The 15,235-nt window shown below is 41.4% G+C and overlaps 1 protein-coding gene across 1 annotated transcript in view; it reads left to right on the top strand.

Moving 5' to 3' along the window:
* Positions 1 to 15,235, top strand: part of GNA12 (G protein subunit alpha 12) — a 40,281-nt gene that overhangs the window by 2,538 nt on the left and 22,508 nt on the right. Inside the window, exon 2 of the mRNA XM_021549394.2 lies at positions 9,102 to 9,317. Coding sequence (XP_021405069.1) covers positions 9,102 to 9,317 — 216 coding nt within the window. The remainder of the gene's footprint in view (positions 1 to 9,101; positions 9,318 to 15,235) is intronic.

The raw sequence follows: 15,235 nt of genomic DNA, 5'->3' as shown, positions 1-15,235 counted from the left end.
TGTGGATAAACATCCAGTGTTTAAAGTAAATTTATTTAGCTTCTTTGAAAGTGTAAATTGACAAGTGCATGTGTTTGCTGCTCTTTCTGTAGCAGAGTGTTTAGACTACAGGTTCTTTTCACTTTTTCAGGAAGTTCAATGGTCACTGGCTAAGACTTAATGAAGCCAAGATCACCATGTGTTTAACTGGCAATCAAAGATCTGAGATGAACTTTTAGTACTATACGTGGACAATGTGAAGTGGAAATGATCCTATCAAATAGCTTTTAAATCTGTGTAACATTGTCAAGTACAGCTGCAGCAACCTTAGCCCATTTTTCCACACAGTCCTCAGCATGGTCAGACAATGGTCCTCCTAAGCTTCTGCAACACTGAGATCTGAGATAGAAATGCAGTGTAAATCTCTGGGATTAAATGGTCAATTTTCATTTTCCAGCCATGACTAAACTCCTCTCTGAAGGAGGAGCATTCCTACTCTTGTAACAGTGCTGGATATTTCTGAAATGCTTGTTGCAGTAGTGTTTAGGCAACTGTACAGCTTATGGAGAATGAAGAAACTGCTTCAGAGAACACAATGTGAAACCTCTCTGAAAATAACATTGCTACGTATGAATTGACATTAGCATCAGCTTCCACTTTGAGTTTTCACCTTCTTGCCTTTCTGATACCTTCTTAATGCTGAGTTCTTTGCTTACCCTGTTCTCTCTTGTTCTCATCTCCCATTTTGGGGAAACCCTAGTCAGAAACAAAATGCTGAAGCAAAACAAACCTATGATACAGAATTTACTTTTCCATTTAGTACAGGTGATGGTTCAGGGCCTTGCTAGCTTTTTCTGGCATTTGTGGGATGGTATTCAAATACAGGAGTTTTGCTTTGGTTTAAGGTAAATAGTCATCGGTTAACTCGGGTTTTGCTTGTTAATCAAGGCTAAGTTTCAAAGTAACTTTTTGGAACTTTTTGATGATTGAAGTGAAAAGCAGTAGTGTTAATGTTCTGGTATGAGTACACAGGCTTCAGGACTGCAGCACACCCACCTGGAAAAGGAAAGTGCACAGGACAGGGCTGTCTGGCTGCTGAGGCCTGAATTTTAAGGTGCCTCCTGGCTATGCAGAGAAACTTGGAAAACTATAATGTACCTTAAGTTTCAAATCTGAGCAATGTGTGGTGGTGTTACCAAGTGTTTTGATGCTTTTCAACTGTAGCTACAGGAATTTTCTGATACCTTCCATCCAAAACAGGCCAATCAAGTTGGCCTTGCTGCTCTATTTGCTTTCTTTAATACAAGTTAAAGAGCTCAGACACTCAACAGGTTACAACTCTGATGTTCCTTGTCTAAATGTTTTTTTGTTTCAAGTATGTGAATATCACGCTGCTTAAAAAAACCCAGTTTAGTTGCATAAGAAAATAATTACAGCAATCTACAAGCACCAGAGTGGTACTTGCACCAGCTTGTTTAGGAGATTTCAATCTGGAGAGAGAAAAAGTTCAGCTTTTAGAAGCCTGAAGTATAATCTGTTGAACTCTTTTGGTAATGTTAGTTTTCCTGTTGAGAATGGAAATACCAGCTCAAGGTTTCAGTACATCCATGAGTGTTTTCTTACTGTTTGTGGCCTGAAGTGTAATGATTGACTAAGGAATTGAAAAGCCTGGAATTACAGAGGGAAGGACTACACAGTAAATTGTATGTGATCATTTGTAAGTGGGGAAAAAACAAGGAAAGATTCTGAACATGTAAAATCTTTGAGGAACACTCCTTTGGGACTTTTGAGTGCAGCTGCAATACACGAGGGGATACCTGAGAGCATTTCTCCTTGATAGCAGGAATATGAGTGGCAGTTAAGCAAAACAAGTGGCTTGTGCTGAAGGCAGCTTTAAGAACTTTAGACTTCTGCAATTAATACTAAACCTGGACTGTTCCTGGGACTCTGTGTACCTTGAATGTACCTAAATTGTATTTGTGGTGGCTAAAGTAAGGTGGCTGTACCTCCTGTCTTCAACAAACAAACCAAGAAAACTCTTTTGCAACTTTGAGAGTTGCAGCCGGGTACAGATACAAACTCTGACATGTGGAAACAGATTATTCCTCAGTTTGTTTGGGAACTACACTTGCAAGTACCAAGTTACTACTTGTAATGTAAGCATATTTCTTCCACTGGCCCACAAACTCAGGGGAAATACATCAGGTAAACCCCAGTTACTCGTTAAATTGCCTTGACTGCACACTTCCGTGGGTTTGCATGCAAATGAGTTTGGAAGCCCATTAGGAGGTGATGATGGTCACACTCCATCTGTTGCTTCAGAGCTGGGATCCAGCTGTTTGAGTAGTTGGTCTCAGGACAGTGTCAATCTCCTTTCTGCTGGAACAGCTTCTTTTCAGAGGAATGACAAGGAGAGTAGAGGAACTGTGCTTAATTAGAATCTTTAAATTTAATATAGAAGTGCTAAAGTTCTGTACTACAACAGTCTTTCAATTCTGATTATCTTTGCTCTGAGCCTATATTTATCAAGAAAAAATAATATTCACTAGTTTATGTAGAAAAAACAAAAAGCCCTGATGAGTCTTGCTGATCTGGTTGTTCATTTCATCAGTGGATCTCTTATTAATTTCCAGCTGGTGTATTTTCTATGTCTTAAAAGTAAATTCTGTCAACTCTGGTAGTCCCTTTGCATTTGGGGTGTCTCTTGGTTGGGCTGGGAGACAGCAATCTTTCTTCATCATGGCAGATACTGGAAGAGGAGTAATGGTCAGTAGTAAATGATAAACATTCATAGGAGTTCCAAAATGGAGTTCACAATGCTCTTGTGTTGTAGTCATTAGTATTGCAGAACATGACTTAGTCCCTGGAGACTGCAGGCACATGCTTTGATGTCTTCCAGACAAAAGTTTAGTCACTGAAGTGACTAAATTTGGGAGCTTACTCCCAACTTATTCACTTGGTTATGTAGTTTTATAATTAACTTGGAAACAGTGTTGGCAAAATAATTAGCAAATTGTCCTGTAAAAGATGTTTACGGGAAAATTTCGGAGCAAGCTCTAGTTTACATTGTCTGAAAAAGTAAGTTCAATGCAAATGCCAACAAGGAAAAAGCTGAAAGGAATTGGAGGCTGCAGAGTTTCCAAATGAATTTCCACCCCTTGCCTGGGATTTTTCAGCCTAGTGAAGGTCAGGAGCTGGACCCATCCTGGCATTGAAAGCCCTGTCTGAGCACATGTGCTGGGTGCTGAATCCATGGGGGCAGCATGGCAGGGATACCTTTGGAGCTGCAGGTGCTGCATCTCCTGTATTGAAAGCGTGAAGTGACTGTGAGCTGATATTGGTGGGATGGTCTCAGGGCAAGGAGAAAGCTGCTCATACAAGTCTGAAAGCATTAACTGGGAACTTTTTGTGAGGTCCTGAACGTCATCTCTGAGGTCACCATCTCTCTACCCTGTGCCCAGTTACAAGTAAAGTTTGCAGGGAGAATTTTCCTTCTGCTGCATTTATCGTCATTTTGCTGGGTTCACTCAAAGACAAGGACTCTTTTCAGAGTTTCCAGACAAGCAGACATCACTGCTGCTCCCACTCCAGAGAGTCGGTGGCTAATCCAAATGTTTTTTAATATTTGTGTTCCTGTGGACTAGGTAAATGACACTTCCCCTTTGTTGCCATTTTTTATTTGTATGCTGGCCTGGAAGGTAGCTCATCTTTGCTGTTTACCCTGCTCTCACCTGGGTGGTACTGGAATCTGTGAGTGGTGAAAGGACATGCAGAACTGGGGAGCCTTTTCATTGTCTAACTGGGCAAACTGGTGCTGCTCCCACCCCTACCCCTAATATGGCCAGTGGAAATCACTTTTTATATTAATAGCCAGGTTTTTGGTGATGTTTGCTCACTGGATTGTGGGCTCAGGCAAATGACAAACTTATCAAACAGAAGAAGGTGGAACTCCACTGCCAGGAAAGATACTCCTTTTGATGGTACCTCATTTTTTGGCTGTTCTGTAATGTGAAACCTTATCCTGAATGACATTGGGTTCTCTACTGCTGCTTGACCATAATGTTCCAAGGACACAGATCAAAGAAAAACTCTGTTAATGCTTTTATGATAGTGTGCTGTAAAAATCTGATTGTCTTGCTGTTTGGAGTAGGTCACCTTCTCTGCAGTGCCCAGACAGCGATTTGCAAACAGTGCATATGATTATATTTTTTTAAATTGTGCATGTGAACCTGTGTTCCTATGGCTGCATCACCTTGTACTGTTCCTCTTGCTCCAAAGAGTGTCTGTGGGCTGAGGTGGGAGCAATCCTGTTGGCAGTAGCTTCAATTTAGATTGGTCTCTGTGAGATGAGATCCTCAGACTTCTGCCAGTTCCTTGTCAATAAGAGTGAGGAATAACACGCAGGAATCTCCCTGTCACCTGGAGTCCCCAGCACTTCTTTCAGGACAGTAAGATCCATAACTGATATGTAGATGCTGGAGATTTCAGGCATTGCTGTGAGGTTGAGCAGTGTATTAATGGTAAAAGTGTAAAAAGTACCTGCTGTAGTATTTCATGTGTAACAGTTACTCTCTGGTCTGTGATCTCACACCCAGTAGTAGTTCCCTAAAATTATCTTGAGAAAATGTGCTGTAGGGAACTCTTCTATTTGTATACAAACTCTGAGCAGGTTTGCAGGTTCTCTCTAGACACTGAATCGTGGTTTTTGATCACCTGACTGCTGGTGTGTGCATGGAAGAACCTGGCCTTGCCTATGAGCAAAGGCTCCCCAAACCTGTTATGCCAATTTTATGTTTGGTGCTTAACTGAGGAGTGTTCACTTGGCCTCTGAGTTGGTCCATCTGGTGAAAGGTGTGAGCTTTTAGGGATAATGAATCCTTCAAGTACTGAAGCATATGAATAATTTAAAAAGTGAGTGTTGTGTTTTATGTAGCAGTGTAACTACAGATGTGAGATATGCTTAAATCATTCTGCTCTTTAAATACTGCAAACATCTCTGGCTTCAACTGACATTAGCTTATGATAACCTTTCTAATAATTCCCACAAATTCATTGAATCATTATTTAAAAATACAAGAGAACCTGAATTTTTTCCAAAGCTAGGATGATTTCAAAAGTAAAGGAGAAAAAATGTATTTGAGCCAGTCCTAGTAATGAGCGTTTGTGTAAATACTCATAAAACCTTCCTGCTGGTGAGGAGCAAACGTGCTCCAAACAGCTGTGCTGTGTCAGGCTGAGGAGCTCAGCCTTTGTCTGGGACATGAAAAAACAACCCACAACCAAAATGGGGTAAGAGCACAAGGCAATGTGATCCTTTGGTGTGCTCTTCCAGTTATTGGCAGCCTTTGGTTTCAAAAACTCCCTGAGCCAGGATTTGCATCTGGAATGTAATCGAATAGTCCTCTCTGGACTTTGCTTCCATCTATTCTTCTTCATGGCTTTTGGAGTCCATTTTTGCTTTTGGCCAGCATCCTGTGTAAATGCTCTTGGCTGGCTGGGGGTGTGTAGGTTTTGAGTTTGAACTGTTTGATAACTCATATTTGTCTAGCAAGGAGAAGGAGAAAAATAATCTTTGTCCCCTTTCTGCAAGTGGTTTGTAATTTCTTGAGATTTCTTGTGTGCTATGCCTTAGCTGTCTTTTCAAATCTATGGATTTCTATACTTAGCATTTTCTTCTGTATAAGATATGGTGCTTCACAAGGTAGATCTCATCACACTCTTGTTACACCTTTTTCTTCTTCTACCCTGAATCCATTCAGGTGTTGTGCATGCCAGGGGTTTATGCAGTGACTTGAATGTATGAAAAATTATTAAGAAAGGAATGGAACAGAGCATTTCCTGGCTTTTTCCTCCCTAGTTGATGCTTCCATTATGCTGCTGGTTTTCTACTTTCTAATGTCTGACACTATTCTTATCTGTGAATTTTAATTCTTTCCATCTATGCTTATTCTGGGTCCTGCTTTAACTGCAGCACAAAAGCTTTAAATCATTTGAAGTGTTCAGAAGTTTATTTCCCATCTAAACTTGTTGCTTCTTTTTTTTCTGTAGTCCAAATTTCAAAACAGAATGGTAATTGATGGTGTTCAGCCTCGTGAATGAAAATGTGAATTGGCATTTTCTATAGTCACAGAAAATTAGAAAAACTGTCAGGAAAGGAGTAGGAAAAATGCCTTGCTTGTATTTCCAGTAAGAGGAAACCTTTGCTATGGTGACTTGCTCTGCAGATTAATGAGGCAGGGATTATCAAATGCTCAGTGAGGTTGCAAAATACAGTGTTACCAGTAAATCTGAGATGTGAGAGGAGTGTATAGGATCTAAATTTAGTGAGTTCTCTGTTTCTCCTCATCTTTCTGACATCTGTTTGTAGCATTTATGGAACTGTTTTGTGGAGATGGAGAAATGTTAAGTTTAGATTCACTTTACTGGGGATTTTGCTGAGTCACACTTTTAACTGTGAAGAGTTGGGCAGAAGAAACATTGACTGTTTTGCTTGTTATGTGAAGCTTTTATTCCTGATGTGTTTTAGAGACACATGTTGAAGCAGACGTGTTCTAAAAATTTTGAGAGGTGCTGTGGGTGTGTACAGGATAGCATTCCTGCTATCTCCATCCTGTGTTTTTATTCATGCAGTGTGTGTCTGTCAGTGCTGATGCTGGTGTCCTACTACTGAATCACTTTGTCCCAGATTGGGCTCTTCATGTGACTTGGTGGCAACATCTCTGTCTCTGGAACAGTCAGAGCAATGCTGATGCCACGTGCTCCCCATGGGTGACCTTACACTGGTTAATCCACTCCCACAGGGTCTGTGGGACCTAAGTTTAGTTCCTTTTTTTTCTCAAGGAGGGTCAAGCCTGCATTTCCAACAAGCAGCAACCAGCAGATAAGTGACTATTCTGGGACTGGAGCAGTCTGTACGCCCTTGATTGAAACTGTTCTGTGGTTTTCTCCACACAAATAATGAAACTTTCCCTAACAACAAACAGCCTCTTGAGAACCTCCATGTCTCCAGCAGGAGCAGGGACAGTCAGAAGGACACTGTGGGGAAATGCACTTGGATAGAGGTGCCAGTGCTCTTTTATCCAGGCAGGAGCTGTGCAGACCTGCAGCCATTCCTCTGGGATGCTGTGCAGTGGCTGTGAGGTGGAGAAGGGTTAAAGCAGCCCCAGAGCTGGAGATCCTGCAGGGCCCAGGCAGGAGAAGGGTCAGAGCTGGATGGGCTGGGAGCTCTGGGCAGGGCCCAGGGCAGCGAGGGGAGGAGGTGACCCGGGGGGGATGGCAGAGCTGGGGACGTGGTGAACACTGTTCCACACACAGTGCTGGTTAACCACTTCATACACAACAGTTCTCACTAAGCAGAGACAAACCTGGCATGAAACACCTAGAAATAACTGCATCCTGCTGGTCTGTCACCACAATCCTCTGGAAAAATCTCCCAGGTTCTTCACTGGGCATGGTGGGGCGCTGACCCTGCTTCCCAGTTGCAACCAAGATGGAAGTACGTGCAAAGGATGGTTTGCAAAAATGTGTGAAGCTGTGAGGTGTCATGGAGGCATCTGCAGTTCAGAGACAGAGCCTTATAAGTGGGTTTTTCATGCTTCTGTTTGCTAGTGCCCTTCAAATAACCATCGAAAGGCTTCTGTTAATAAAGGGATAAACTCTGCAACTAGGAATGAGAGTTGGCTTTTGGTCTGTATGACAGTTACTAAATAGTTATGTCTGGAATTTAAAGCATCAGTTGGTAAATAGATTTGATTTTAGTCTTTTTGTGGTATTGTGGAGATATATTCTCTACTTTGAGAAGAAGTAGCAATCAGTAGAGAATCATAAATATTTACATTTTTGGGAAGTTGCTCTTCAGGAGCACTGCTGGATTGTGACAGCCACAACACTTTAATTTGAGTTGCTATTCTGTGACACTCCACTAAGTTGCTTTTCACTTCCCTCTCTAATCTTGGTTGTTGTTGAGAAGTTACTGTTGTTGTGTGGTGCTGCTAAAGGACTGGAGAGCAGAAAGGTTCAAGTGTTAATAAAACATACATGTGGTTTTGATAGCTTAAAGTTTGCAGAGATCAGTTCAGTAATGTGGAGGCTCTTGTGAGTAGCTGTGGAAACAGAACTTCTCTTTTGGAGATTTTTTATTTTATTTATTTTGTATCTTTTAGTATATATTTTCGTATAGAACCTAAGATCAACATAATGAGGAAATTAATCCAGTATAACCTAGAGATTTTACTGGTGAATTCAATGGTACTTGAGATATTGAGTCACCATTAGCAGATCTATCCATTACTAAAATGGGGCTCACTATTGAGAAATAAATATTGGCCATTGGAAGCTGTTTACTGCAGGTGAAGTTAGAGTCAAGACTGAAGTATCACATTTCTTTAACCTCATGTGTTTGGTTTGTTGCCATGAATATGAACTTAGGTTTCCATAAAAACTGAAAACTGAAAAGAACCAGCTCTCAGTAATCCTGAGTTTAATTCGAGAACTAGATTGCTTTACTTCTTTTCCAGTATTAGAGTAGCAAAGCCTACCTGTCACATGTTGCTTGGCAAATGTGTGGCAAGTTCAAAAAGTAAGTTGATTCTCAGGGGAAACTGGATCTGCTTTCCTGAGCCTGGTAGCTTGGAATCTATGCAATGTCTTTAGTCCTGTCATGCTCTTCTGATCTCCCTAATGCTTGAGAAAGCTGGGATGTCCTTTTTGGTGTCAGAATCTCAAATGCAAAGAACAAGATGGAAGCATGTGCTTTCAGGCATGGTGTTACATTTAAAACTACAGTTATGATGATGACACATTAGTTCCCAGGCACCTTTCTTAATTCTCAGACACTTCTCATACTCTCACTAGTGTTTACTTTCATTATCTGTCGGTAACGCTGCTTGTTGCCATTAGCTGTTGCTGCTAATACTTTTTCCACCTGGGGAAATATTTTGTGGCTAAATTGCTTACAGAAGTAGGCTGTTGGAGATGTTGCAATAAACAATGGTTTCGATTCTCTCCTGAGTTCAGTCTCACCAGAACAGTGTCAAAAAAATAATCTTCAATTACCTTCAAGTCCTCGTTGTTTTGCACTTTAATCATTATTCACTGACTTTCTTCTGTGACTCATTCTTTAGGGCTGCAGGGTTCTGGTTGATGCACGGGACAAGCTGGGGATCCCTTGGCAGTACACAGAGAATGAGAAGCATGGGATGTTCCTGATGGCCTTTGAGAACAAAGCTGGGATGCCCATCGAGCCTGCCACCTTCCAGCTCTACGTGCCCGCCCTGGGCGCGCTCTGGAGGGATTCGGGAATCAAGGAAGCCTTCAGCCGCCGGAGCGAGTACCAGCTGGTGAGTACACCCATCTCCTCGGGGGGAGGAGAAAAGTGCTGCAGTATAAATCTCTCTTCAGCTCAAACACAGCTTGCTACGTGCAAGATGGAGCCACCCTGTTAGCTGTTTGCAGGAGTGCTGTAAATCTGAGCACTTCAGCAGCAGAAACAAGTGGTAATTGGAGCCAAACTTGAAAAACTACATGGCAGTAAGAGGGAGTGGAAAAGTGCACATGACTGGATAAACTGGAAGAGCAAGAGGAACCAAAAAAGGCAGGAATTGGTTGAACTAAAAATATTTTAGCAGCTCAGTAGGTCTGTTCATAGTAGGTCACTGATGAAGGCACACTTAATTTGTAACTTTCCAGTCCTGCCAGCTTGCACTATATTGATACTGGCAAACTCTTCCTGCATGCAACTCTTTTGAAGTGAATGCAACACCCATTCAGGCTGCTGCTCCCTGACTGTTTCTTTTCATCCTGACGTCTGCAACTGAAACTTGGATAAGCAACTGAAAGATGACAGTGAGCATAAAAATGTGCTCCCTTCCCTGCTTTCCTGTTGTTAGGTCTTCATGCTCTTGTGCCAAAATAGCTGCACTTCTGGTATGGGATATGTTTCTGACAGCTGGTCATAATCCACTCCTTTTTCTTCATACGTACAAGATGGAGAGAATTTTTTTTCCTTCTCTTTTTCTTCCCTGTTCTGTGGAGCAAGGTGCTGATCGAGACCTGGTTCCACAATTGCTATGTTATCATTGCTTAATTAGAGGAGTTAAAGGATAGAAACAGGGCTTTGTGTAGTCTCCTTTAGATTCTTTTACAAAGGAAGTCGATACAGGTGAAGGAGAGCTAGAGAAATTGGATAGTGAAATTCTGATTGTTCCCTCATTTGCTTCTCTGTGTGGGTTCTCTGTTGTCTGGTTCTGTAGTTAAACTCATGCTGCAGCCCTTAGGTATTCATCTGTCTCCACTAATAAGATGCCTGCTTGAGTCATGTTGTTGCATATCTTTGAAATCTGTCTCTGAAGTATCATGAGACTGCCAAATAGGTAAAGAATAAATGAAATGGTGAAGCAAAGCTATCACAGGATGATTGGATAAACCTCACTTCCTTAGGCTAAAAATGAAACAATTTCCATGTTACAGCACTGGGGGTGGGGGGAAGGATGTGCAGGGGGAGAGAGGATGGATTAATTGTTCTATTATTCCTAGCATCTGTAGACACAGGCTCTGCTTTTCTAAGCACTGTTGAAATGTGGAATAAAAAGATGGCTCGTGCCACAGGGAACTTGAATTTGCCATGAAATAACTGCTAAGAGAATCCAGTATGGTAAGCAATAGTTGCATCAGCAGCCTGCTAGTATTGTTTGTTTCCCTGGGAAATGCTATGGTCAAGCATGGATTTTGTTTGTAGAGGGAGATTCAGATGGAGATCATGTGGGAGGTTCATTCCTGCACTGGTTAGCAATAAAGTAGTATCAAACTGGGGGGGGAAAGTCCCATTTGTTGAATAAATAGCATTCCAAAAGTAGTAGGCCTACCTCTGCATTCCCTGGCTTAGAGGATTAAACAGGAAATACCAAAAAAATAAAAAATCCCCACAGAAACAAAGCAGAGAGGGATGCAAGTGATCATTTGATATACTGTCATCTTCAACATCGTGCTGCAGTTCCACTGTACATCCTTTTGGATGCCACTGGTGTCACCTGGGTGAGGTTACTGGGACACCTGGAACTGCTGCAGGCACCAGGGCTGTTACTCTGTCAATACTGCAGCCACGTGTGCCACAAAAACTCTGTAACTCCATCCCAGACCTGTGGCACTGACGACAAGAAAATCTGGGTGCTGTTATTTTGTTGTGCAGGCTACATCACCAGGGGATCAGAAAGTCCTTCACTTGTAACTAAAAAAAAGCACTTGGCTGCATAAAAGGTTTTTAAATGCTGCTTCTGGATTAAACAAATTATTAACACCTTAATACTTTGAATAAATTTCCATATCTTGCTTCTTAGTTCAGCAGAAGTCTGATTCTCCCAGTATATGGGAATAAGCAACTGTACAATTCCTTTAAAAAATTTAAAACTACATCATGTTTTAAAGAAAGAGGTGGTTTAAGGAGATGCCTAATTTGTAATTGCATATGATATGTATAAACCCATACCTTCATTTAGTTTAAACCCTTGCTGGATATAGACTTGTGTAAATAAATAAAAGCCAGATATAGTGGACTCTGAGAAAATAAATCTTTTCTGAACTGATTTTAACTTAGGCTAAAGAAAACCTCTGCATCAGCACTCTTTTTCTTCCCTAGTATAAGCGAGCTATTAAATGGAATATGCTTGGTTTTAACTGAATTTATTATCTTTAAAATAGTTCTTAAATCATCACCAAAATTTTGCAGCTTTACATTACTGTGATCTTTCTGAGTGTGCCTTGACACTGTTTGAAAAAACAACCCCACTCAGCACTGACATTTTCTTCACCCTCATCTTGCAGTCAACTGAACACCAGCTTTTTTTTAAATCATTGTTGTTATTTTGGCTTCAGAGCTGTAGGATTATTGGTGTACTCGTGAATGCTCTGTTTCTGCAGGAAGCTGTGGGACTGTTAAAAACTAAAACATGTTGGTTGGTTGACTAGAGCTGAAAATTGCAGTGTGCAGGTGCCTTCCTATGGTCTGCAGTGCCCAGCTCAGTGACTGACTCAGCAGTAACAAACTTGTTGAAAGAAAACAGCTCTGACCATAACCCTGTGCAATGTAAAAGCTGCTTCTCTGGCACTGCAGAAGCTGCCTCTGGGCATTTGAGTGTTTTCTGCTTCATACTCAGTGCCTCCAAGTGCTGGTTGTAAATCCCTGTCTGGGTTTTTGAGCGTTTCAGAAGTGAGTGGGTGGATTCTACAATAGCAGGCTGCTTTTTTTTTTTTTTTTTTTTTTTTTTTTGCTTTTGTCTTCCCAGCCAGTCTTAAAGCAGACGAACCAATTTTGCTTTCTTTTTACAAACATCAGCCTCTCTCTTTTCCCCTACCCCAGCCAGTCCCCACCAACCCAAGTTCCTCTGTTCCTTGTATGGGAGCCAAGTAGTTTGGGGACAAAAGCTCCATTGTATGTTTGCTTCCATTGTCACGTCTGTCCTCGTTTTTAACTACTGGAATAGGAATTCCTTTGTAATCAGAATGGGATTCTTCTCCCTTCTCCCCTGCCCTCATTATCCCCACCCCATTTTCTGTCTGTGTGTTAGAAAGGAATAAATACATTGGTTATGAGTCTCCAGATGTCCAGGGATATTTGTTCCTTGGAGAGTGCCCGTGGTAGTTTGGGCAAGGGGCTGCAAATCCCCCAGTATCAGCAGGGGGAGACAAATCCCACTGGGAATGTTCCTGGAGAGCAGGCAGTGGGATTTCCTGCAGGATTTGGCTGCAGGGGTGGGAGCTGCTGCAGTTTGAGCCTAATGAGAGGTGCTTGGGTGTGTGTATCTGCAGGCTCTTTTTCACCCATTAGTGACATTTCCTTTTATGCTATAAACCATGGAGACCAAGGCCAAGATGGGAATTGCTTTGGTCATATGGTTTCCGTTTTGTTCTGTGGTTTGGGGTTTTTTTTGTTTTTTCCATCCTCTCAGGTCTTTACTGTGAGAATGTGAGAAGCCATTCAATAAGTCCAGCACAAAAAGTCTGACACAAGGTTAGATACTCTTTTGACTTCTTGCAGCTTGGCATGCTTGATGTCATTGTAGGTAAAGATGGGGCAAATAGAGCTTGCCAGGGAATAAAAATTATTATTATTATAATAAAGAACAGATGGATAGTAATGAGCAGATCTGCCAAGACCATCATGTGTCTTTAGCAGTTCTTAGAGCAAATTTAATACTGTTGTTATAGAAAATATGTTCATGATCCATCACCAGAATATCAATTGAAATTGTTGTTATTGATGTATTAATATTATTATTGATGATCCCTGCACTGTTAAAAGACTTTCTGGTGTTTTAATAACTCTTTTTTTAAAGAAAAAATAGATGTTAGCATTAATGGGAAGTTGTGGTTCCTGAGAGGGAAGTAAGGCTCTTGCAAATATAGACAAAAACCTTAGTACTGTGTCCATAGCTATTTTTAGCTGTGTGCACAGGGAATTGTATGGAACGCTTCCATTAATACTTCAAATACTGAGAGCCTCTGAAGCCTTGGTTGTGGGAAGTCTCTGGAAAATGTTTTAAAGACCCTTTCTTTTATTTTCATTCACCATTCTCTGGGTGAGAGGTGAGGGGGAATCGGGGGATATTTGCAATAGCACATGGGTCACCCTCTGAGAATTAACCATAGAGTTTGTTGTTTTTCTTTTAAGCAGCCCCTGGAATTGGTTAAATTCTGCCTGCCAGGCCAGGCAGTGTGCTGGAACACTGCAGAGGGAGCAGCGTGCTCCTTGGGGTAGGAGAGCTTTGTTGCTGCATTCTCCCCATGCAAGGAGCTGATGGCTTCACAGCCTCACAGGCAGGCAGCTGTGTGTTCTGGCCAGTGTGCAGGGGAGGCACCAGTCATTCACACTAATTCTCAGTTCAGGGTAGACAAACTGTGGCTTCAGTGTCTTTATTTTTGTACAGAAATGCTCGGTACAGCAGTGATGTAATCAGGAGTTGGGCTGTACATCAGCTCCTGAGGCACTGGGAGGTTTTGTGGCAGCATTTGGCTGAAGCCGAATGAATTGAGAGATGGGGCAGCAGAAAACTGACTTAATGTGAGAAGTAGGTGACTTTTGAAGTGACATATTCAATGAAATCTACAGCAATGGGTTGGATTTTGTCAGAGTTCTTCAATGCACTTTAACAGAGATTTCCCAAATCCTGCAGCACCAAGTTTCCAACTGATTGTTTCTCTTTAAGATGCAATAGCAGAGTCGAGCCAGCCCTAAAAGCATGTTTCTAGGCAATTTGCTCTCTCAGCACATATGGCAGAGCCCTGAAATGCAGGGATACTTGTGCCTGGCATCGCTGTAAATCACTGTGCACTTGAGGAAATACCGAGTGTCAAATCCAGCCCAGCTTATACAATTGGCTGTAACACAAAAATGAGCTCTTCTCTTTGCAAACTACTGTTTGAATATGAGCTTACACAAGAGACTGTGAATGTTGCCTATTCTACAAGGATGATTTTTTTTCTCCAGAACTGTGAAACTCTCATATTTCATCAGTGAAATCCATTGAGGCTTGACCAATGCTGGTGAGATGTACAAAGGCAATAACCACACTGTTCAAAGTGCCAGCCTGGGAAATCTTGTTACCATTTAATGCATGTAATTGGGACTAGGCAGCAACTCTGCCAAAATACATTTGAGCTCTGCATGGGTATTTCCTAGCTTACAGAACTCCTGTGAAACTAAATTATTTCTGGGAAGTTACGTGGTTTTTTGTTTTCTTTTCTATATCTGGATGGGACATACCACTCTAACCCACAATTTTTTTTACAAAACAAGGGATTGACAGCAGAACTACAAAGCACAAATTCATGTTTGCTGTTGCCGAGCCTTAATTTTTTGTATTTGCACACTATTAGTGCTGAAAGTCAAGTGCATCTGTATCTAACAATATTATATTCTTTCTTTCTTTCTTTTTGAAGCTAATTGTGAAGCTGTGGATGGTAAATTGGTTTGTCTGAATCATAGCTAGTACATGCAAGGAATGATAACGCTGTAATTTGTATATAAAACACAATAAGAGTCAATGATAATCTAGTTTTGTTATGTTACGATTCTGAAAGAGTGGCCTTATCTGACACAAGATGTCATATTAACCCAAAAGATCACTGACTTGTAGATTTTACCAAAAGATCACTGACTTGCTCTGGACTCTTATGGAAGGGAGACTTATAAAGATGTTTCTTAGTTAAATATTTGAGCAAGGCTTTGAGCTAGTGTCACAGCAATTAAGTGCCAGAGATCCAG

This window comes from Lonchura striata, chromosome 16 (genome assembly GCF_046129695.1).
Source record: "Lonchura striata isolate bLonStr1 chromosome 16, bLonStr1.mat, whole genome shotgun sequence".
Classification (NCBI taxonomy): Eukaryota; Metazoa; Chordata; class Aves; order Passeriformes; family Estrildidae; genus Lonchura; species Lonchura striata.
This window is presented reverse-complemented; position numbering and strand designations above follow the sequence as displayed.